Source organism: Pseudonaja textilis, chromosome 1 (assembly GCF_049901715.1).
Source record: "Pseudonaja textilis isolate UNSWEBS1 chromosome 1, rPseTex1.2, whole genome shotgun sequence".
Lineage (NCBI taxonomy): Eukaryota > Metazoa > Chordata > Lepidosauria > Squamata > Elapidae > Pseudonaja > Pseudonaja textilis.
This window is the reverse complement of record NC_141990.1, coordinates 142,842,168-142,865,727: the sequence shown is the minus strand read 5'-3', so window position 1 is coordinate 142,865,727 and position 23,560 is coordinate 142,842,168. Positions and strand designations below refer to the sequence as shown.

The 23,560-nt window shown below is 38.6% G+C and overlaps 1 protein-coding gene across 11 annotated transcripts in view; it reads right to left on the bottom strand.

Annotated features, from left to right (window-relative positions):
- Positions 1–23,532, bottom strand: part of ZC3H13 (zinc finger CCCH-type containing 13) — a 46,454-nt gene extending 22,922 nt beyond the window's left edge. For 2 of the 11 annotated variants that reach the window (XM_087918431.1, XM_087918451.1), the window contains exons 1-3: positions 23,399–23,532; positions 8,984–9,109; positions 8,032–8,141 (exon numbers count right to left, since the gene is read on the bottom strand). In XM_087918431.1, the coding sequence (XP_087774557.1) occupies positions 8,032–8,141; positions 8,984–9,100 (227 nt within the window). In that variant the 5' untranslated portion in view covers positions 9,101–9,109; positions 23,399–23,532. Of the gene's footprint in view, positions 1–8,031; positions 8,142–8,983; positions 9,110–22,572; positions 22,977–23,398 lie in introns of those variants that run through there. The other 9 variants (XM_087918434.1, XM_087918452.1, XM_087918421.1 and 6 more) reach the window with 5 other exon arrangements.
- Between the last annotated feature and the right edge of the window lie 28 nt (positions 23,533–23,560).

The following is a 23,560-nucleotide window of genomic DNA, read 5'->3' as shown; positions in this document are numbered from 1 at the left end:
ACAATAGCTAGTTAACCATATCGGATAAAACTGTGGACTGAACAAACATGTAAGAGTTATTAAACCTTAATGTGAACCTGTATTTCAATCCTTTAATCCTTTTAGTTGAATCATTTTCATTAATTTTCCATTCAGAAAATTTCTGAATAAATATTAAAGATTTTCCCTTCTAACCAACGACCAACACAAAATGCATAAACAAGGGTATTATTAATTGGACCATGACAGACTTAACTAAGATTTAGAGCTGAGCTAATCAAAGATTAACATAACTTAATCAATGGGATTTAAGCTAATCAAACTAACGAAGCCAGTTAATGTTAATCAACCATCTCCAACAGCATCCAATTCCTGACCAAGCTTCACTTCTTTTTTGGCTATTCTCAAAAATGGTTGGGAGCATGATAAATATAAATCAATTATTCAAATAAATCAAAAATAATCTGAACTCTTTATATTTATCATTAAAAAATAATTCTCCATGTCTTCCTTACCATGGTACAAATGTTACCAAGGTAGTATGCTTGTTAAATTAAAGTCTATGGAAACAAAACAATATGAACATTTAAAAATATTAAAAAGTAATAAACATTAATTTAATTAATTTAATTTAAATGTGATTAAAGAAATTTGTTCTTCCACCTTCTAAAGAAGTTTAAAGAACGAGAACTGATCTTAATTCTGAAGGAGTTTCCCACTGCTGAAAATGGTGCATAAAGTTTTCTCATATGCCCCCAAGGTGAGCCCTCTGGGTCTGTTAATAAATTTTAATATCTGGATAGTCAAAATAGGATAGGATCAAATGTTTAAATTGCTTAAAGGTTGAGATTAACTTCTTGAATTAAGCTCAGAAAAATATTAGCAATCGGTGCCACATTTTTAAATATTGCAGACATCATTTGGTCATCATTAATGGCAATTAATAAACTCCAGAGAATTAGAAAACTGCAGTAATAGCAATATCCCAGAGAGGGATAAATATACTGAATGATGAGTATGTTGCCATTTATATGTCACTGCATTAATACTCGGTGAAAAGTTCTCATTTATTTAAACATAGTATTTATTTTATTTAGCCTGATAAAATTGGGTCTGTCTAGTCCAAGGATGTCAAACTCAATTTCATTGAGGGCTGCATCAGGGCTGTGGTTGACCTCGGGGGCCAGGTGGCCATGCCTGACTGGATGGGTGTGGCCAGCTTGATGCCACTCCCCAAATTGCTGGCATGTTTCCTCTTTGCACTGCATAGGCCGGGCTGAAGCTATATTGGCCTGATCTTTCTTTGCAGTGGGTAGATCAGGCCGAAGTCACACTGGCCTGATCATTCCTCTTCACATTGGGTAAACCAGGACGGCCCTGCGAGCCGGATCTGACCACACTGCGGGCCATATCTCACTTGCGGGCCTTGAGTTTGACACCCCTGGTCTAGTCTGTCAATTCTTGCATCTTAAAAATCTCTTTCATTTCTATTTCTTTGACAAGTTATACATGTGAAGGAGCTCAGATAGGATTCTTGTAACGCTATGCTTATGTGGAGTTGCCTGGGAGAAGAAAGACACAGCAGTTAGTTAAGACAGCAACAACACAGCAAAGGGTGGTGAGAGGCAAAACAACAACAGTGGACTAGTGTTCTGAATGTCACTGTTATCAGTCATAGGTAGCAAGCATGTCATAGGTCGCAAGTATTATTTTCACTGCAGCAACTTTTCTTCATGTGACAATATGTACGCTCTACCTGGGGCTATCCTTGAAGAGTATCCAGAAGCTACAACTGGAACAGAATGCAGTGGCATGGATAGTTCCTCGGGTGGTACATGTGACACTTCTATAAGACCTTTATGGCATGGGTCCAGCCTATCTGGGGGACTGCCTCACCCCAATGGAACCAGCCCCTCTTGTTCCAGCAGAAAGGGCCTTCTTCAGATTCCAGTGGCTAAAGAATTTTGGCTTGCGGGGCCCAGAAGAAGAGCCTTTTCTGCTAGGGCCCCCACCCTCTGGAATATTTTCTTAAGGTTTGCCCCCACATTCCTGGCCTTCTACAAGAGCCTAAAAAATTGGCTCTGTTGGTTTGTCTGGGGGCCCAGCAAAGGTCTGCTATGTTTGGGGCAGCTGACCAAGTAGAGAAGATCCCCACCGCCAGGCCACCCAACACCTCGTTTTTTCACTTTTCTACTCAATATTTTTTTGTAATTTTATTGCTTTGGGGTACTTTTTATTACATTGTAAATCACCCGGAGTTGCTGTATCAATTAGATGAGTGGCATAGAAATTATATAAATAAATATATTCCATCACTGGTTCACATCTAACATTAGTTAGAGGGAATCCTGATCACATATGGCTATTCCCTAATTTTTGAATTTGCCACACATCAACTTTCTGCTAAACAGACTGCTACATCTAGGAAAACAATGCGATTACAAGATTTTGGGGCTGCCAAAGTCCTAGTAAGTTATCTACTAGGAGCTCTTTTCTGCCAGCACAAAGATGTGGGCATTCATTTCTAACAATCAAAGGAACTGCCTTCAATTGCACACAAAATACTTTGGTATAAAAGTCACATCTACCCGACCCATCAGAGCAGGGAGGCAGGGAATGTTGCAGGTCCCATCCCTGAGGGAGATACATCTGGTGGGACCCAGAAGAAGGGCCTTCTCCATGGTGGCTCCCTCTCTCTGGAACATCATTCCCCCAGAGATTAGAATGGCCCCCTCACTAATACTCTTGGAACTCACTGGTACTCTGCCAGTGGGCCTGGGGAACCCAGAGCGGGATAGAGCCCATCAAATGGCTCGTGTGATCTGCTGTCATCGGGGGGGAGTTGGGGGGGAATTTTTTTTCCAGATTTTGTTCTATTGTACTTTATTAATTTATTTGATTCTTTTTGTTAGTTTTTATTGGGTTTTTTTGTTTTAAATATGGTTTTACATTCTGTAAGCCGCCACGAGTCGCCATGGGCGAATAGGCAGTAATATAAATTCAATAAATAAATAAATAATAAAGAGATGATATGTAAGCTCTCTAAAGAGGGTATATATCAATTAGAATTAAGACACAGATTAGAAACAGATAGATTACAGATTTGTTACTTATTTCAACAAAAAATTTTCCCACATATTTGAAATTACAGAATATTGTAAGTAATACAGAGAAGCAGTTTTACGTTTAAGTACCTAATATTTACAAATAATCAGTTGCATTGAAAAAAAACCTGGTTTGGGGGATGTCTGCAGTAACTGATCACCTCAATAACTTCGAGTAATTAGTATCTTTCTTTTTCTGCATCTTCAAATCTGAAGATGATTTGAATTCAAATCTGAGGGAATATTCAATGTCACTTTGTCTACATTAACTACTGAAAACTCGGTATATACCCAGTTTGAAACACATACACACATGTATAGCTACGCAACAAAGACAAACAGATTAAATTTTATCTATATCTCAAAATCACAAAGCATCTGCAACTCACACGCATTTTTCCTATGCTTGAATAACTGAGCTTATCTAAACTGTAATAAAAGTTAATATACAAAAATATGGGTGTTTTCCACAGGTAGAAAGAGAATGCAACATATACCATATCTATTTTGCCTGAAAGCAAATATTGGCAATCTAAAGACTTCAAATATCAAAAAATAACAGGCAGTCCCTGGGTTAGGAACATCTGCCTTAAGAGCCACCACTACATATGAACAGGCTGTCTATAATTAAAAATGGTAGTGTTATCTTTCCTCAAGCCAATGAACTGCTGAAATCACACAATGCTTTCAGAAAGCTGTGTGTGTTTAATATAAAGCCTGTTTTCAGCAGATCCTGAAAGCCCTGCATGGCGTCAGCAGTTCATCAGCTTGAGGAAGGGGAACACTGTCTACCATTTTTAGTAATAGGCTGTTCCAACTCACATACAACTTCCAATTAAACACAGAATTAGGAAAAGTACTTGTTCTTTACCCAGGAACTGCCTATAGAAATACTTTCAAGGAATGTTCACTCTTTATTTATCACTCATTGGCACATCCTAGTTTGCTACCATTCTCATTTTGTTCTTATGTGATATGCAAAGTATTTACTTCTAGTTTTAAAAATGTAGCAGAATCTTTTTTTCCAACAAGAAAAAATATAGTTAGTTGCAGTTGTCTATTGTGAAAAAAAGTCAATGTAAGCTAATGTGTAATTTACAAATTCTCCATATTGTTGTAGGAAAAACAGTATCCCAACCTTACTCTTCCATTATAAGGATGAACTAATAGGAAAATGCACATTACTTTTTTGAATATGAGATATAAATGCTTATTATTTTGACATTCAGATATGGCCCAACTATACCCTGAGGTATAGTAACTATACTCTGAGGTATAGTAAGACAAATATTAAACAAATATTAAATTGCAGGAGGGCAAGGACTTAAATGAAGCAGAAAATCCAAGATGGTTAGAAGTTTAAAAATGGATGTAAACATTCACTATCTCCAGATGTTTAAAGAAGATGTAACTTTAGAAAATTAAATAATGGTCCTATTTTATGCTATTGTTTAAGATAAAGATTCTCTTTATAATTTAAAAGATATTAAATTAATGTAGTTAGAAATATTAAAATGGATTCCCATGCATTTGCTAATTTTATCCTCTCAATAGTAAGTTAATAAGCAATTATCTTGTTAACAAGATAAGCAATTATCCTGTGGGAAAGAGCTGCTAAAGGGGAAAGTGAGATAATGTTGATAAGAACTGAAAACAATTGGAAACATTCAGTACTGAAGTAGAACTACGCTATTCTAAACACAAAACAATTCTCAAAACAGATAGGACTGGTATTTTAAATTTAAAACATTTCAAATTTTTGCACACAGCTAGTCAAGAAAACTCCCCATCATTATTTTTCAGAGTAACTGTTTCCCTATAACAGCTAGAAGAACACCAGTATTTTGGTCAAGCTCATTGGGAAGGGAGGCAGAAAAGGAAAAAAGGTTTTAATTTTCCTCTACAGGTTCATTACACTTTTCACAGCCTATCAAACAAGTACCGTATATTGGCAGAATGTGCAGAGCACCATCTCTGCCTCTTTGAATGAAAATACAATTGCATTTTACCCCAGCATGGGTAGCCTTTTTCTCACTCTTCCTACCTGTCCTGTTTTATTGATTTATTCCCAATTGAACTGAGTCTCCATTCTTAACAGGAAAAACGTAACAGAAAAACATTACCTAGAGTTATCCCTGTACACCAGGCCCTCAAATGAGTTATATTTTAAAAATAAATAAAAAGTGCATATCCTTAGGAAACTGAGATACAGATGAAAACAAAAAGTTAAATAGATTTTTACTCAAGATTTAAGTTAGTTACATAGAGCTTAATGCAGCCCACACACAAACATGAGTCTATAATAATCCATTTATATAATTTCATGAATACATTTATTTTATCTTGATACTAAAGGAAGATTCTTATTTATTCTATTTATATCTGGTCCAAATGCTATGTGCTCTTGGAATGATTTACAAACAAAAACCAAACAACTACATGTAAGAGCCAAGACAATAAAAATGTTATAAATATTAAAAACCAGCAGTATTAATAGAAAAATATTAATAAGCAATTAAGGGCTGCTGAAAAAGGTCTTATCCATGCATTCCTGTAAAAAGAGAATCATTTTCCCACCTGAATGGAGTATTATCTTGTAAGAAAGTATATAAAGATATATGGTTGTGTATGCATAGTATTTCTGTCAGTACGCATACACTCAGACACACGTCTGTCTATATAATGTATATTAATAATATAACATGTAATATACAGGATTATTTAATTAACAGTATTAACATTTGATTTTCCCAAACATTTTGAGAGACATGATTTCCTTCTAGATTTTATTGGATTAAAATTTTTATCATCTCTGACTATTAACTTTATGGACAGAAGATAAAATTGGAGTCTCAATAACTGGAGGGATACAAGATCCCCATCTCTATTCTACTCTCTATATTCATTTAATATCCATAAATAACAGGATTATACAAATTTTCCTATGCTCCCAATCAATATTGTAAATAAGAGAAGGAAACAGGACAGAAATCACACTGGGAGGAGGCCGAAGCAGTTCACAAGTCTTTTCCCAAAGATTTAATGATTATTTAATATTTGACGATTTAATTATTTAAAGAGTTCAAGAGAATTACATGCTTGCGGGTGAGGGGGGGGACAGAAATCAAGTCTTGTCTTTCTTCAATCTAGAAAATGTACTTCTTCATGAAATACATTAATTACCATATGACAAAAAATATGTGTACTCAGAAGAACTGTGGATAACGAGAACTGCAGATATTACAATGGGATTTATTTTAAATCATTTCGTCCTCATAGTGTTGAATGATTTCATTTATTGATCTGAACTGCTTTACTTTAAAATCAATTCACCATGATCGGTCATCAGTCTAGACTTTATAGCATCAATCCCCAAATATCACTGAGGATTCTTATTTCTACAATATCTATTTATCAATTTATACTTATGCAATAAGAGCAGTGATTAGTACTTAATATTTTTATTAACTATTCCACAAGCAATATAAAATCATAACATATCATTTTGTGATTATACACAATATTATACATAATTAAATATTATATATGTTTTCTTTTTTGTTGCATTTTGCATTTTTGTCTTTATGCTTCTAGTCATTATTTTAAAAAGCGATAAAACTATAAGTAAAAAATATATAAAATCAAGCTTGTTTCTTGAATGAATTTTTCAGAAAAGATTGTGTGATAAATTGTATACAATTTAGATGACAGATTAATGTCTATTCACCAACTTTAATTTCACATTCCTATTCTAAACATCTTGTGCTTCCTCCACCTGTTTCTGCTCCCATCCTGTCCAACACTTAAATGCTGGAATGGCCTCCCTCTTTTCTTGATTTCCTTCTAAGGTGTTTCCATTTCCCCACCGAGGAACTATTCTGGTTTAACTAACTAGAGACTTAATTGAAGAGCCTAACTTCAAGAACTATCTTTACTTGTTAGTTTTTTTTCAACTTAGGTACTCTCCTTGCTTTTGAGGGAAAAGTGGTTATTCTCCTAGGTGTTTTTATGTTTCTGTAAACAAACTGTATGTTTATATGTTTCTGTAAACCTGAAATTTATCTGAGTATGTCTCCTGTCTTATTGATTAGAAACCCTATCCTCAACCATCCCACATTTGTGGCATGTAAGGCCTAAATTTTCCACTAATATGGTTTGCTAGTTACACTGTAGTACTATCATGCTTCCTCTGAAACTAAAGAAAGAATCATAATCACTTTCTTTGCAATAATAATTCCCAAAGTAAGCCCCTTGAATGCAATGTGACTTATTCGCAGAAGTTTATAGGATTGCAGTCTAGTTCTTTTATAAACTACTTTTTCATACCTCAAAATCTGTCTTCCAATCCCTGTTCCCATGAACAAACTTAGAAAATGTATGGAAAAGTATAGGAGACAGCAAAAATTAGCTACTGTTCCATCTCACCTGATGCAAATCTGTTAGTGGAAGGAATTAATTGGGATTCCAGGCTATATACATACATTTTAGCTAAACAAAACCTAAGGCCAAAGCACTTCATGAGTTACTAAAGAAAATAAACTTGTCATGTATGTCATTTTTGTTTTATACTGACAACTAGAAAAATAATTTTGTCATAAAAGTGTGAAAGCATAGTTATTTACTGATCACACTGCCAGGCGTAAAATTTTATGAAGAGAGATTGAGAATTTGGTATTGTCTTAATCACCTACCAGAGAGAATTTGAGCAAAACAAAACTGCAATAATTTCTTTTTCACTTCTGATTATCATTGGTAAATTTATTAAAGCAGAAATTAACCAGTAACAAAAACATTTTGATTTTCAGGATCAACACTCAAAAAGTCAGGGAATAGCAATATTTCCAAAATATGTTCTTTATAAAGCACATCATTGCACTGTATTTTTTTTACGATGACAAGAAAACAGCTTGAAAGAGCATTTGAATAGGAAGCTGAGTTCTTCATTTACCTTCGGTAACTGCTGCTAAAGCCTTTACCTCGTGGTGAAGGGCCATGTACGAATCTACATGTGTTCCCATAGAGGCAGTTGCCAGTCTTCAACCAGTTACGGCACTGTGTCTAAGAGACAGACATTACTGGGTGAATTTCAAACTAATGTTGGAATACTGCTTGCGTGAAGACTCACAGAATAAATAATTCCACATATCATTCTAAACCAAACAATTATCTAGTGCAAAATCTGACAGTGCTCATTACCAGATGTTGGATAACAGAAGTCATTTCAAGGTATATTGACATGAACTAAGATCTCTTCTCACCCACAACTAAAAGATAACGGGTTTTTTTCCTGACCATGAGCAATGACATGTATCACCAAAAATGTGAGGCATGCATTCAAATGTTGGAATTTGTCTTGTTTTTAGCTAAACAATTCACCCATCCACATGCTTCATCCTGCAAATATGGGGGGATTTGGACCTAGAGAATCAGAGTTGGAAATAGATAATATCCAATTGCAGCATTCTAAACCAGTTTGAATAATCAGCTGTCAGCAGAGCTAAACATGGTGCTCTGCATCCAAGAAAGTTATCCCGATGGCTTCAAATATTTAAAGAAACCCCATTACATAGAGACACAACTTCAACAAAAAAGCTAGGAGCCACTTCTTCACCAGGGGATTGTTTTTTTGAAATCAAATATGTTTAGACTACGGACACAAACATTTATTCAATCAGGAACAAGTACTGAATAAAGATGTTCCTCTTCATCTTATCCCATTTGAAACAATGTGAGAGTTCGTAATATATCAGTCTAAGATAAGAAAGTCTTTATAGGTTTATAGCATTCCCATTAAATAAGGTGACATACTCTATTAGAAAGAAAAGAGAAAAGCATTCCCTGCCATAATCTCTGGCTTATGAGAGTTTCACATTAAGAACCAAGAATACTTTTGGACTCACCTCTGCAGAACTTCCAGTGCTGGGTCCAAGTCTTTCAAACACACTGGGTCTTCTCGATGTGCTATCAGATATGGTCTTGGTATTTTCCACTGTGACTTTCCTTCTAATTTTTGACATTTTGTACTACTTCAACCAAAAAAAAAAGCAACACTGTAAAATTCTCAAGTTGAACTATGCAACTGAACTCATAGGGAAAAAAAATTAGTTAACACTATTAATTGTCAGAATTTTCTGTAGAAATTATTCAAGTAGCAAATACAGAATTTTATTTCAAAGGAATATTTTAATCCATTCATTAGTGAACACTCCAAGATGAGGAATCCATCTTTATACCAACTATTCACAAAAACCCAAAATATTCTTATAAATGGTACACAGTGTTGGGTTGAAAGACACAACTTGAAGATAGCTCACTCAGAGGAAGGCAGCCCATGCAAACTATTATTTTCTTTCTCCTTTTTATTCTCTAACTCACTGTACCGTCCCCAAAATTTCTCATGATAGACAAGGAGGACAGAACATTATTTAGTTCATTGTACAAGATTTCAATGATATGTACTTGTACATAGAATGAATAAACTGTTCCAAATCTTGCAAAAGTGTGGAATTTCTCAAAGTTCTCGTGTTCAGTTTGAGCAATTCCACCATTATTGAATGTCCTTCACTCTCTGCGTTTTTACAAAATGAAAAAAAAAAAAAAAGAGGGGGAAGATTGGTGTAAAATTCTTTCCTCTTGAGTAGTCATTATAACACATACTCTTTAAAACTTCAATGAATTTTTCAATTATAATATAAATCAATCTCAGCTGGAAATCAAAGCTACTATGCTGTTGAAATAAACTAGGAAATTTAAAGTTTAAAGTATGTGATCATGCTAGCAACATGTTACAGGATAAATACAAAGAATCACTGCTAAATCCCACCCAGAGAATAAATGTTAATTCTAGTAAAAAAAATTGTCCAGGTATATCCTACAAGGTCTGTGTGAAAGCCATCTGAAATCCTAATATGTTCTGAACCTTTCTCGCTTTAAGCTGTGTTTGTATTTTTATTAAAGGCGAGCAGCATCTCTAATTCAAGGAATTACCTTGATCACTAGTTAAAGTAATGCCCTATTTCTATTGCCCTGCAAAGTGTTGGATTATAGGAACTTCTAGCCAAAAAACGATACACAGCAATTAGGCATTTTAGGAACTATTATTCAATATGCCTAAAGGCAAGAAAGTGAGAAGCACTGTGCTACAAAAGGAAGAGATCTGAAAGATACCCCAAACTCTAAATTATTGTAAATTGATATTCTTCCTACATTAGATAATCCCTAAAATTAACCGGTTAAAAATATTTAGATTTGGCTTAGCATACTTTGCATATATGATTTGAAAAATCAAATTAAAGAACCTGAAATTTTTGCAAATCATTTGAAGGTATTTCTAACATCAGCAGAAATAAAATCAGCACCAATACATACCATTATCACAATAACAATTTGACTCAGTTACTATAATATATAACAAATGGAATCAGTATAAAATTTAGTTATAATGTAAACTGAATTTTCTATCTTAAAATTTTGTCATACTGCAATAAACAGAGATTGAGGCCCAATTGAATACAACGCTATAGAAATAAATACATATTTTCTTCTATTCTGAAGCCCCTAAAGATTTTTCGGTAAAAAGGAGTACATCAGGAAAGAGATCACATTATATCTACACAGGTCCTCACTATATATAATTTGATTCTATTATTTTCAAGTGTCTTTGTGTGGAAAAGAAGAGGAAAAATTTGAACTGTGCTTTATTTGGTCATGTTTTGTACCATGGCTGAGGCAAACGTCCAAATAAATGTAGAAAGATTTTAAGAGACCTTACTTCAAAAGCTATAAACCCCACTCCCTCCCACACACAGGGATTGAACTTATTTTCAGTATGCAAGCAAAATATCCAGTAATCAAGGGGCATACTGACCATACTCAGATATTTATCATTTGGCTTACAATATTTATAAAACATGTGCAAATTGCAAACAGATACCTTGCATATACAATATTAGTGTAAAAAAGAGCAGCATGATTATTTAGAAGTTTAAAACTATCTCACTCAGAATAATACACAATTTAATAGGTTCATGGAAATTTCATCCCATTATTTATACAGTACTAAAACTTGAGGCAGCTCTCAAGTTATGATAATTCATTCAGTGACCATTTGAAATTATGGTGGCACTGAAAAAAAAAGGATTAATGACATTCCCTGAAGTTATGGCTGTTGCAGTGGTCCCATGGTCCCATGATCAAAATTTGGATACTTGGTAGCCCACTTATGACTATAGAGTTGTTTCAACTCCCCTCATATATGACCTTTTGGCCCCCTGTAATCCATGGTCCTTGCAACGCTAACAGCTGATCTTCTGTCTTCTTGTTCCCGCTACTAACCAAGCTTCCCTGGCCTGCAGTTGCTGGCCACATGAGGATTTCTTCCTAGAGTTGCACACAGTGGTTCTCCTTCATGCTGCATCGAGAGCCCAGGATGGGTTGACTCCTTCCTATGATGTCATAGCTGAGTCTGTACTAAGATATAAAAGCCAGCCCCCGGGAGAGACCCCAGCTTTTGACTCAGCTCCTTTCAGTCAGTAGCTGTGTCTCTGAAAGCGTTCTGTTAGATAGCAATCACCAGCGATCTTCAGTACCTTTTTTCCTCTCTTCAAGCAGCTCCCAGGAGAGCAGGGCGCTCTCTCTCTCTCTCTCGCTCTCTCCTGCAACGTTGGGAGCAGCTTTACAGAGCTCTGTGCAGGCAAGCTGGGCAGCGTCTGCAGACCTCCCCCACGCCTGCAGTTTGGAGGGATCGTAAACACGATCGGCAAACTGATAAGAGCTCAAGCCAGCTGATCGTGTAGCTGGTTGCTGTGTTTTTCCCTTGCTGACTTCGCTCGGGGCTCTGTATAGCCTAAGGAGCAATTCTTCGATCTTGGAGCCTGTTTTCCTGTAGTCAGTGGCCATCTTGGATTCAAGCCTTCCACCACGAGATGAGTGGCCATTTTGTAAGCCTGGGGGCCATTTATACCCTAACGGGATTAATAGAAAAATTTCTAAACAGCTCCTTTCCAACACAAGAGCCTTTATTTTACAAATGGAGCAAGATAAGGCTCTGGCAGAGCTTTCCCCCCCAGTGGAACAGTCTTTTAAGCTCAATAGGAGAAAATGACGTAGGCAACGCACCCAATCAGTCCAGAGAGAGGTGGCTGCTAAAATCAAAGCTAAGGCTCTAGTCCCTAAGAGGGCAACTCAGGCTGAATTGAGGGCAGAGAAGCGCAGACATGCAGCTCTAGAGAGGCAGTTCAACAGAACTATTCAACAGAAGGGAGTGCAACTACAGCATGTTTCAGGTGATACTCGTGGGCCCCAACCAAGCCCTCCCAGGGGAGGAGAAGTTATCTATGAGCCTTTCCATCCTCCATCCTGGTCTCCTGAGGCTCTTGCTGTACAGTCAGATCCTCAGGATTTAAGCAGATTTGGGCCTTATTTCCAACAGGCTTCTGTGCTCTATGCTCCTCCCCCTCCCTCCAGGCCTTGAACCTCTCCTCAATCTAGGCCTGAAGCTACCTTCACTCCCACAGCAGCGGGCCTTCGGCCTTCTGCCTCTACCTTTGAGCATAGACCAAGGGATATCCAAGATGTAGTCTCATCAGCCATTAGGCAAGGCTTCAAGCAAATTCTTCAACCTCTGGAAAGGGTTCAGGCCCTTCTCAATCTATAAGTTCCTTGTCTCATCATCCTGATTTACACAGGCCTCAGGACCTCAGGGTCCATTTTTCTCTACCAGAATAGGAGGAGGTTGATGAGGAAGGAAGGCCTTCACCATCTGAACACAGTTACTCCTCTCATTCAGAGTGTGAAGAGGATCAGATTTTTGACCAAAATCTTTCAGAGGAAGATGATTCTTGCCCAGAGCAGACATCCTCTGCATTGGTCTTCAAACCTACTCTCTTCAGACCATTACTCAGCAAGGCCTTGGTCACTGCCAAGCTGTAGCCAGAGGAAGTGGCTCCCGAGCCACAAGGAAATCCCTCTAGCCAAGTGGATTCGCTCTTCTCCAAGCCTGTAGTGCATGCAGAGGTTTTGCCTTCTCCCATTTTGTTCTTGGACATGGTCAAGGAACAGTGCGCTTCTCCTTCGGCAGGTCCTCGTCCATCTTCTCTAGATAACCGTTTCTACAATGTCAGCGCAGCTCTGGACAATGCCCTGGCAGTGCCTTCTGTTGACATTCCGGTTCTGGCCTCGTTCTCATTCCCACAGAGCCAGAAGGTATCCTGAAACCAGATGATAAACGTTCCGAACAGACCCTCAAGCACAATCACCAGGCTGCTGCTTGGGCTGTTCGGGCTTCAACAGCAGCATCCTTCTTCACCAGGGCATCCATACGGTGGCTGCGCCAACTCCAGAATAGATTGCCTGCTTTTGACCTTCGGTCTCACCAAGACCTTAATAAGATTATTGCAGCAGAGGAATTCACTGCGGATGCCACTCTCGATTCCGCCAAATTTGCATCCAAGGCCATGGCATCTTCTGTTGCGAGTTCCGGTTTGTCAGGCTTCGGTGGCGATAGGAATTCACGATTGTGCGCAATTCCTGCTGCACTCGCTGCTGGAGTGCCTCCGATCCAGCTGGATTTGGAGGCTATACTTATCCTGTAGAGATAACTGAAGATAGGGAAGATCCGGGCAGGGGTCTGGAGGCATCGCAACCCCCTTCTCCAGCCGGCTTAACTCCCTTTTCCAAAGGTGGTGGAACGGCGGTCAGCAATGGCCGCCACAAAGAACCTTTCAGCTGGACAAGTTTGTGCAGGAAGAAGTTGAGAAAGTGAAAGTTTTTGGCTGAACCAGGATAACAAGCAACATCTGAATACCCTGGATATTTAGTTCTTTAAAGGATACATTGTTTCCCAAGAAGATCGTAAAAAGCTGTGGATGAAAGTGGAAAGGGAAAGTTTTTTTCTTCCACTCTCCTTCCCTACGGAGATAGCAAATGGAAATCGAAAATACCCGCTTTGGCAACAGAAGGTAACTAATTTTGAAAATTAAAGCCAAGGGGACATTACAGATTTCTGAACTTTGATATTTAAAAATCAAAATCTTTTTGCTATAAGTGGGAAGGGAGAGGTAAATGATTTATACTAAGATTTTGCTGGAGGAGACTTCTTGGAGTTTATAAGATCAGAGACTAAACTGCAATAAAACTTCTAAAAAATCATTTTGGAATTGTGTAATTGAACTCTACCCCAGGAAGAGAAAGTATTAAAAGAAGAAAGTGCTAAATGAAACAGTTTGTGTTGATTTTGATTGCTGGATGACTTTTGCAAATTATCTTTTGGAAGACTAAAAACATTTGGATTGTTTTAAAAAAAACCTCTCACAATGACATTATCTGTGGAAGAATTGAAAATGGAATTTAAAAAGCTAAAAGAAGAGGAACAAGAAGGCAAGGGCTCTTCTGGGTCTGTTTTTCACTTCTTAGAAATGGCGATTTCTACTTATCAGGAAATACAACAACAAGAAAGCTGGGATGAAGAAGAAGAAGCCATCTTTAATGGACAAACAACTTTAGTTGAGGAAGAAAAGGGGAAAGGGTGAAAGAAAATGGAAAATTCAAGATTTAAAAAAACAATCAAGAAAGGGAAAAATAAGGTGAAAAATCGATATAATGTCAGAGCAGGCCTACAAAGCTGCGGCCCTTCCGGTTCCCCGAGGTCTGACGGCACACTCTACCAGAAGCGCAGCCACTTCTGCTGCCTGGGCGACCCAAGCATCCTTGGAGATTTGTTGTGCGGCCACATGGACATCCCCATCTCCTTTCATCAGACACTATTGTCTGGATGCTTTTGCCTCGGCGACTGCAGCCTTCGGCAGACAGGTACTTCAACGAGTGGTTCCACAGTCAGTGTGATGAGCCAGACGAGGACCTGCCCGTGGACATGCAAGCTTTGGTATGTCCCATCCTGGGCTCTCGATGCAGCATGGAGGAGAATGGGTATTGGTAGAAGTTATCGTGAACGCCCTTTCTATCTATGCTACAAGAGAGCCCAGCCCCTCCCTTGATTCGTCCGGAGAGGGTAAGACATATTTCTGTATTTATTTTGGGCTTTCAGAGACACCTTTCAGTCTGTCAAGTATCTTCGCCAAAGCTGGGGTCTCTCCCAGGGGCTGGCTTTTATATCTTAGTACAGACTCAGCTATGACGTCATAGGAAGGAGTCAACCCATCCTGGGCTCTCTCACAGCATAGATAGAAAGGGCGTTCACGGTAACTTCTACCAATGCCCATTTCCTAGCAAGTCTTAAGGAAGATGGCCTTAGATGACCAGCAGCTACCTTGCAAAGGATCAGGATGGGCATAACTGGTCAATAACAAGAGCAAGATGATACCAAATGTCAACTGTGGTAATGGAAAGCTGGGTGGCAGAGGGAACTGAAGCAGAGGTATGCAGGGTGGCTAGGGCAAGTGAAGCTGGGACTAGGATTGGGGTGGCTAAGGTTTCCTGGGAAGTTGCGTGCTCCATTGCTGGGGCTTTGATGGCTGCAGAGTTGTGCAATATCGTTGAGGCTTTCTAGGGCAACTGTAGCTTTGCACTGCACTACTGGGACTTCCTGGTATGGCTGTGGCTTCACATCACACTGCACTGCTAAGCCAGGCTGGGACAGCAGTGCGCTTTATCCAGGTGCTTCTTGAAGCCCCAGAGCTACAACATACCAAGATGCCCTTGAACTGCATCATGACAAGCATCAGAACAGCATGATCCTAGGGACTGTTTGCCACCATTCCCTCAAGGCAGAATGCAGGGTATCAAAAGGACACAGATGAGGAGGGGGACCATTGATGGGAGCTGAAGGGGAGGTAGTCCTTTTTACCTTGGAAGAACTGAGGTTTGAAGGTGGGAGGGATCAAGACTGGAAAGGTTTGGGTTGGGATGGGTGGGTCCTCAGCTAATAACCAGTGGAATTCAGGTAATGATGAGGAATGCCAGGATTGCAGTCACTGTAATATGGTCATGTGAAATCATGCTTTACAACCACATTGCTTACCAATGGAAATTCTACTTCCAATTACCATCATAACTGGAGGACTACCCCTATTTTCATTCTTAATTCCTTAAATTTCAGTAATTAATCTTCAATGGGGTCAGGGAAAAAGAATTCCTTAAATTGGGGAGTGTATTCTCACTTACTCCAATATTAATATTTAATACACTCCAATATCTGCTCAGCAGACTTAACAATATTAAAGCTTATACGAAAAGAATTAAGTGGGAATAAACAGACTTGCTGCAGGAAATTTTTGTTGAGACCCCAGGAGTTAAGAATGTAATTTGGAGGTCAACTGAAGCATTTACCCTTATTTAACAAACTGTGATTTATCCAAGAAGTGGTAAGATGTTCTTCTAATGAAAGTTAAAATATGAACTACTATATTGCTTCCTATTAATGAATGAATGTGCATGATTCAGCTGCATTTCCCTCCAGGGGTTTTGGAGTATAACTTGAATAATTATTTGACATTCCCATGATAGCAAGTGATTGCAATCATGGGTTCATAGTAACCTGGACAATGGAAAAAGTATTTAAGAGGGAGCAGCACTATCTTCTTGACAATTTTTCAAGAAATGCAACAATTCACATATTCAAACTATTCACATATTCAAAAATCATTTGGTTATGAATAAAAGAATTGTTCTCAATGACATCAGAGTGAATTATCTGTCTACTTAATATGTCGTTTTTATCTTCGGATCTAATATTAAATGAAACAACACTGGAACAATAGAAGAGAGAGGCAACTAACTGAATGCCTTATCTGTAAGTTTTAGAGGAATTTCAGTGAACAATTCTATCCCTATTTCTTTGCTCCCATACTTACTTTCACCTCAATCAGCAAGACAATTTAGAATTTTAGACCAACACAAATTTTATCTAAGTAAAACACTAAAGCTTGTCTGTTGTCAGCACTGCAAAATCAGACTTTTTTCTTCTCCTTAAATTGTTAGTGATCTGCTGCATGTCTGCTTTAAATTTAGTAAACAATATTGAAAATACATACCAATTTCATGAATTGCATAATAACTATAAAACACTAACAAGCTAAAGTAATTCCACTGAAATATTTGATTAGGGAAATATAATAACAAATAGAAATATTGGTTTTATCTTACAATTATCTCTATCAAAAGCTACCATTTTACAATATATTAATAACGCTTGCTTCCTTAGGTTTATATTTAAGCAAAAAAGCATAGATTTAAGCAAAAAAAGCATATGCACTTTCTAGTTACTCGAAGAAAAATTATACCTTGGCTACTAGCACTCACATATTATTTGAGTTAAATTGTTTTTATTTTTCTGAAGATACTATTTAGGCCTATTATTTATCAAGTAAATGATATAATTTACATATCCACATTATACATGCATCATTTACACAAATCCTGATACATTTCTAAAGATTAATTTTTATTTTCGTGCAAGAGCTGAAGTCCTTGGGACGCTGCAGAGATGGGGAATCAAAGAGCACAACAATATTTGGTCATGCAATTAGAACACTTTAATTCACACACATCTCTTCTTACATCATGGCCAGTTACAAAGAAAGTTGCATGAATCCAAGAGAAAAAAAAATACAACTACGCTAAGGAACACCTGTCAGATATAGCATACATGCATCCCAAAATACAACTTGCATTACAAATTTGGGTCTCTGCACAGAGTTAAGAGTCATACAATTTCTCATGTAGTCTTTTCTGCTTTGTTTGTCCAGTAAATAAGTTTTTCTTAGAACCTTTCCAAACACAGCAATCGACGTGATCATCTTGAGTCTTATATGAATAGAAATAGTTCAAATATTTGCAACTCTGAAAAATAATTTTTATTACTTCTTGCTTGCTGATATTTTTATTCTGATGATTGAATATGCGTAACAAACCTGATCTTGGAAAGCAACTTCTATTTCATCAAAAACATTGCCTACAAATTTTGAAATTGTTATCATATGTCCACAAGAGAAGAAAAAATATCAAACATTTCTTTATAAGACACTTTTCTGGGGTTAAATATAAAAATATAAAACTATGAGATATAATTTTTCTAATGTATTAATGTATCCTTTTTGGCAACCTTAAAGATAGCCATATAAATAATTCAGGATTTACATCTCCCATTCTATTTTCAACACACAAATAAAGTTTGTTATTTTTATTTGTAACTAGGACTTACTTCAGAAAGCATGTTTTTAAATTGAGGTAAGTAAAAATTAATTTCTCCAAATTAAAAATGTAGCAGTTAGCTAAATATGGCACTATCTTCCTTTGTAATTAATCTAATTATTATTCCAGTTTTACATTGGTCCAGAATCAGCTTTCTGTATTAATACATAGAATAATCCGTGCTAATAAAGTAATACTTATCTTGATTTTAAAATTGATTGGATACATATACTCAGAGGTGGGCTTCAAAAATTTTAGCAATGGGTTCTCTGCCTGATTGCTGGGTGCGGGTGGCCACGTCAGACTCCTACACCATGGTGGGGAGGGGTATTTTTGCCCTCCCTGGACTCTGGAGGCTTTCCCCGAGCCTCCGGGAGTGTGAAAATGGCCTCCCTGGGCTCCGGAGGCTCTCTGGAAGCTGGAAATGGGCCCATTTCTGGCCTTCCCAAACTTCCAAAAGGCCTGCTTTTTGCCGTCCCTGAGCCTCTGTGCATGCCTTGCACTTTCCTGCATCCAAAACGGGCTTCATGGGGACTCCTGGGAGGGGTAAGACCGGAGAAGCCAGCCAGGAGTGGGATTTGGGGGTTCTCTGAACTGCACAGAATGTTAGCTAGGGGCTCTCCCGAACCGCTGTGAACTCCCAACAGCCACCCCTACATATATCCCTGGGCATTTAAAGCTTTATCTGAAATATTTCCTAACATTTTTAATATCAGGTGAATGCAGGTTAACTAAGAATTTTTTTAGTTAACCATTAAGCCTGACAGCCTCATAAAGCTTCACATTTCTTCGTGTGCTACATTAGGAGGATTAAGAAAAATGCTATGTTCAAATACATTTAATAAACAACTTTCCTGAATGCATTTATTTATTCCTTTATTTATAAATAAATAAGGTAACTCCGGGAAGCTTACAATCACAACTAATTGTTTACTATTAGGGTGACTAATGTTTCTGTAATTAAATTGAAAACAGGGGATAATGAATACCCTGTTCAATACCTTTATAAATATAATTTTACTAAATCTAAATTACGGTGCCTTTTTAAATTATATTTTTAAAATATCTGGGTCCAAACCTGAATTTAATATAAACAAAGAACATGAGAAAGTTCAACTTACTGTACTTGCTCATTTGCTAGAATTACAATCCAATAAATGGATAACTAGTTTTTCAGGAATATCATTTTTTTAAAAAAAAATCATCAAATTCATCAGCTTTCTTAAACATACAATTCCAAAAATAATGCACACCATGACAGTTAAACATAATTAAGCCTATACTATGGATATAACCAAATACATATCAGCATCATTATCTAAGTTTTAAGAATTCAGATACTCATATTTTCTCACTTCCAACAACACGATCACTGTCACTCTTATATTGTAAGCTCGAAACTGAAAACTACAACTGTACTGAAGGATGCATTTTCATACTACCAACGGTAAATTGTACTAATTTTAAAATAACCTTTTCATGTAGCAAAGAATACTACTAAATATTCTCAACCTACATACAATACTATCAAAACATGAACTATGGTAAATAGTTGTATTTCAGGCAAAGTGTACTAACGTTTATATTTTAGGAATCTTCAGAATTCCTAGAAACTCTGCTCAAAAATCAGTATTCTTCAATTTCCTATTGAGGAGTTTCATCTCATAGGTGGCATAAATGCGACAATCTCCATATGTTTCAACAGTTAAACTACATCATCAGGTCAACCTATATATTTAAAGTTAAATTTGACAATCGGCACTTCATTCATAGCAATGAAGCAGACACGAACACAGACTAAATGCTTTTCATTGTAATATTCTATAGATAGTGAATGTCTGTTTAACATATTCAATAATAAAAGCTTTATTATTATTATTATTCCAACTTAAATACTGGAACAAAGAATTGAAATCTGACATTATTGCAAAACACTTTTTGTAATAATACAACAATTGTATCTAATTATTGTAATAAGTCTAATACAAATCCAAAACACTTTTTTCAAAACAAATCGCAAACTTAAAAACAAAAATCAGTAGGCTAAAACACAGCTGACCTTGTAGAGAAAGTGGCACAAAGTAGAGGAAAATCAGCAGCAAAAACACATACCAATAGGTTAAAAGCAAGCCTACACTGTATATAGTTGATGAATATGGTCGACTGGTTTAAGCTGCAACCCATGCAAATATTTGAAAGAAAGTCTCATTTAGTGAAGTAAAACTTACATGCGCAAGAATCTATAACCCTACAATTTTCTGCAATTTGTAGAAACGTTCTTCCAAGTCAGACCTATATAAATGGCTCTAATAAAAGTGAACAATTTTTCATTTTCTGCATAAACATTAAAATGTGCCAGATTCCCCCCAGTCTTTCTAAAATAGGAACATCACAACTGTATAAGCAAGAAGAAATGATGGCAGGTAGAATTAAAAACAGTACAATGACATCACTTTCCAGAACACTGAAACTGAGAAATATCTCCCACTAAAATCAGCTGCTCTCCTTTCCAAATTCAGTAAGCTAGTGCAAGCTTTTTAAGGATCTTATCTCCTTTGTAACAAATTTACACCAAGTGTTGTACATTAAATATATGAAAATAATTTTTTAAAAGCTATCGTCTTTATAACTAATTCTCAACTCCCCAATCATGCTTGCCAACCTGACAAATGTGAACGATGGATCTGATCATTAACCTAATGTAGCTCTCATATTTTTAAAACAATTACAGGTAGTCCTCAACTTATGACTACAAGGGAGCCCAAAATGTATGTTGTTAGGTGAAAAATTTGCTAAGAGAACTTATGTTGCTAAGTGAAACATTTGTTAAGAGAACTTGTCCCATTTTATGACTTTTCTTGCCACATTTGTTAAGTGAATCACTGCAGTTGTTAAATTAGTAATGTGATTGTTAAATGAATCTAGGCTGTCCACTGATTTTGCTTGTCAGAAAGTCACAAAATGACTCCTGAACACCGCCACTGTCATAAATATGAGTCAGTTGTCGAGCATCCGAATATAAATCACATGACCCCTGGGATGCTGCAATGGTCACAAGTGTGAAAAATGGTCAAAAGCAGGGGTGACTTTCTACCGGTTCTGTCCACCTCTGTAGAACCGGTAGCTCTGAAGAGCAGCAGACATAGAACCTGTTCTATGTCTGCTGATGTTTTTGTCCACCCGCCCACCCGGGCTCTTACCTGATCTTTATTTCCTGATTTTCCAACTTCAGCTGCCAAACAAGGCACAGCTGCAGTTAAAAAGACAAGAAAAGAGGGCTGTTTCAAAGGCTTCTTCTTGGGGCAGGGAAGCTCGTAAATCCCAAACCAGCAGTTAACCCTTTCGTATCCCACCCCTGGTCATAAGTCATTTTTTTAAGTGTCACTGTAATGTCAAATGGTCACTAAATGAACTGCTGTAAGTTGAGGACTACCTGTATACAAAAACATAGTGAAAAACAACTGTAACTAAAAAGGCTGCCAGATCCAAAGTATTCTGGCCCAAATTTGTTCACTGCACCCAGGGGATACAAAATCCAAAGCAATATTATCCAGAACATCTGACAATGCCTTACCTGAACAGGGACCATGAGATTTAGGACAGAGCACTTTGTAAAGCAGGGGTGTCAAACTTGCGGCCCGCTGGCCGGATGCGTCATGTGCTGGCCCCACTCCCATCCAGTTTAGCAAAGGGGGGGGGGAGTCCCGACACCACCGAGTTTGACACCCCTATTGTAAAGGGGTTTATCACAGGAAAGGGAGGGGGGAGCAGCAAAGCTGCAGCACCTGTTCACAAATAATCCAGTGAGGGTCACTGCAAAACTAAAGCCATCCTCACAGGGGCCCATTCCCAGGCCTTTGTCCTCTGCTTACCCAGATGTCCTGATAATCTGCAGCTTTCAAACATACCTGTACAATAATCATTACAAAACTCATTTCCCCTCCTAGCGAAGCGGAGGGCGAGAGACGTTTAGCAGGAAACCTAAGATGCTACGGAGTAGCTCAGCACCATGGGACTCCAGATGCTGGAATGCAACTCTCCTGCTGCTTGGGAGTTCACCCCCGACATCTGGACAAACATCCTCCCTCCCTCCATTTGTAAGGGAAGAGAAGCCACACGTTTTCTACCCTCTTCGTCGGTCAACGTCTCTCTACACACTAACGTCACGCAGAATTAATTCACGGGGGGGGGGGTTGGTATTCTTCCATTCCCCCCACCCCACCCCGCCCCTAGTCACGGCGGGTGTGTCTTTATTAAGTGTGGACTTTCCTGAGGCGCGGAGCGAAGCTGTTCGCCTTCTCGGAGCCGCGCTCTTCTCCTCCTCCCGGGCGCCGTGACTCACCTGCTCTCTGCGCACCCGGCCTGGTCCTCCCCGCCGTCGGTCCCGCCGTCGCTTCCGCCGCCGCCGCCGCCCTGGGCGGAGAGGGGGGGAGAGGGCGAGGGGGGAGTCCGTCCTCCCGGGCCTAAAAGTCGAGCCACACGGGGAGGAAAAAAAGGAGCGCGGCTCGCTCCGAGGGAAGAGACCACCCCGACGGCGGCCGCCCGCTGATCCTGTTCGCCGCGGAGGCCAACCGGAGGGGCGGGGGGGGGCGGGGAGAAGGGGAGGGAAAAGAGCCGGCCCAAATCGCCCCGAATGCGTCTGCGCGACCAACCTCCTCTTCTCCACACACAGCCCCCCCCCCGCACTTTGGTTTTCTACCACTTCCGGCGCAAGGCGAAACGCCGGAAGCCGCGGCGCAGGCTTTTGACGTAAATGTCAATCAATAAAGGAGAATATTTGTAGCTCGGGGTTGAAATGTGGGGTCCTTGGCGGTCTCTTCCGTTGGCTTGTTTTCTTGCGGACGTTACGTTACCCAAACTAGGTAAACTCTTAGTTTGACGTTACTTAGTTTGGAGTAATGAAACGTCTGCAAGGAAACAAGCCAGCTCAGAGAGCGCCAGGGACCCCCCTCAAGTAAAACGTCAATGCCAAACGTAAAGGCGTTTGAAAGTACGTCATGGCGGGTGCTTCTGGCCTAGCAGTTGGCCGAATTTCATCTCCTCCGGGTTTTTCTTTAGTACTAAAAAATCTCCCGGAGGACTTTCGCCATATAGGTGACCCCAGACCTGACCGCCTTCGCGGCCGCGGCCATTGAAAACAGTCGCCAGACCTGAATCCTTTTATCTACCTTGTGGGATATAAAAAGCCCTCATGGTTCTGCGTGCATTAACCGCAGCAAGAGAAAAGGAGCGCTCCCTCCGAGCGGCGGAACTGACCCACGAATGATAGCATTCTTATATTTTCCCTTCTCCCTTCGGATGTGGAAGCAAAAGGCTCTCTTCACGATTCC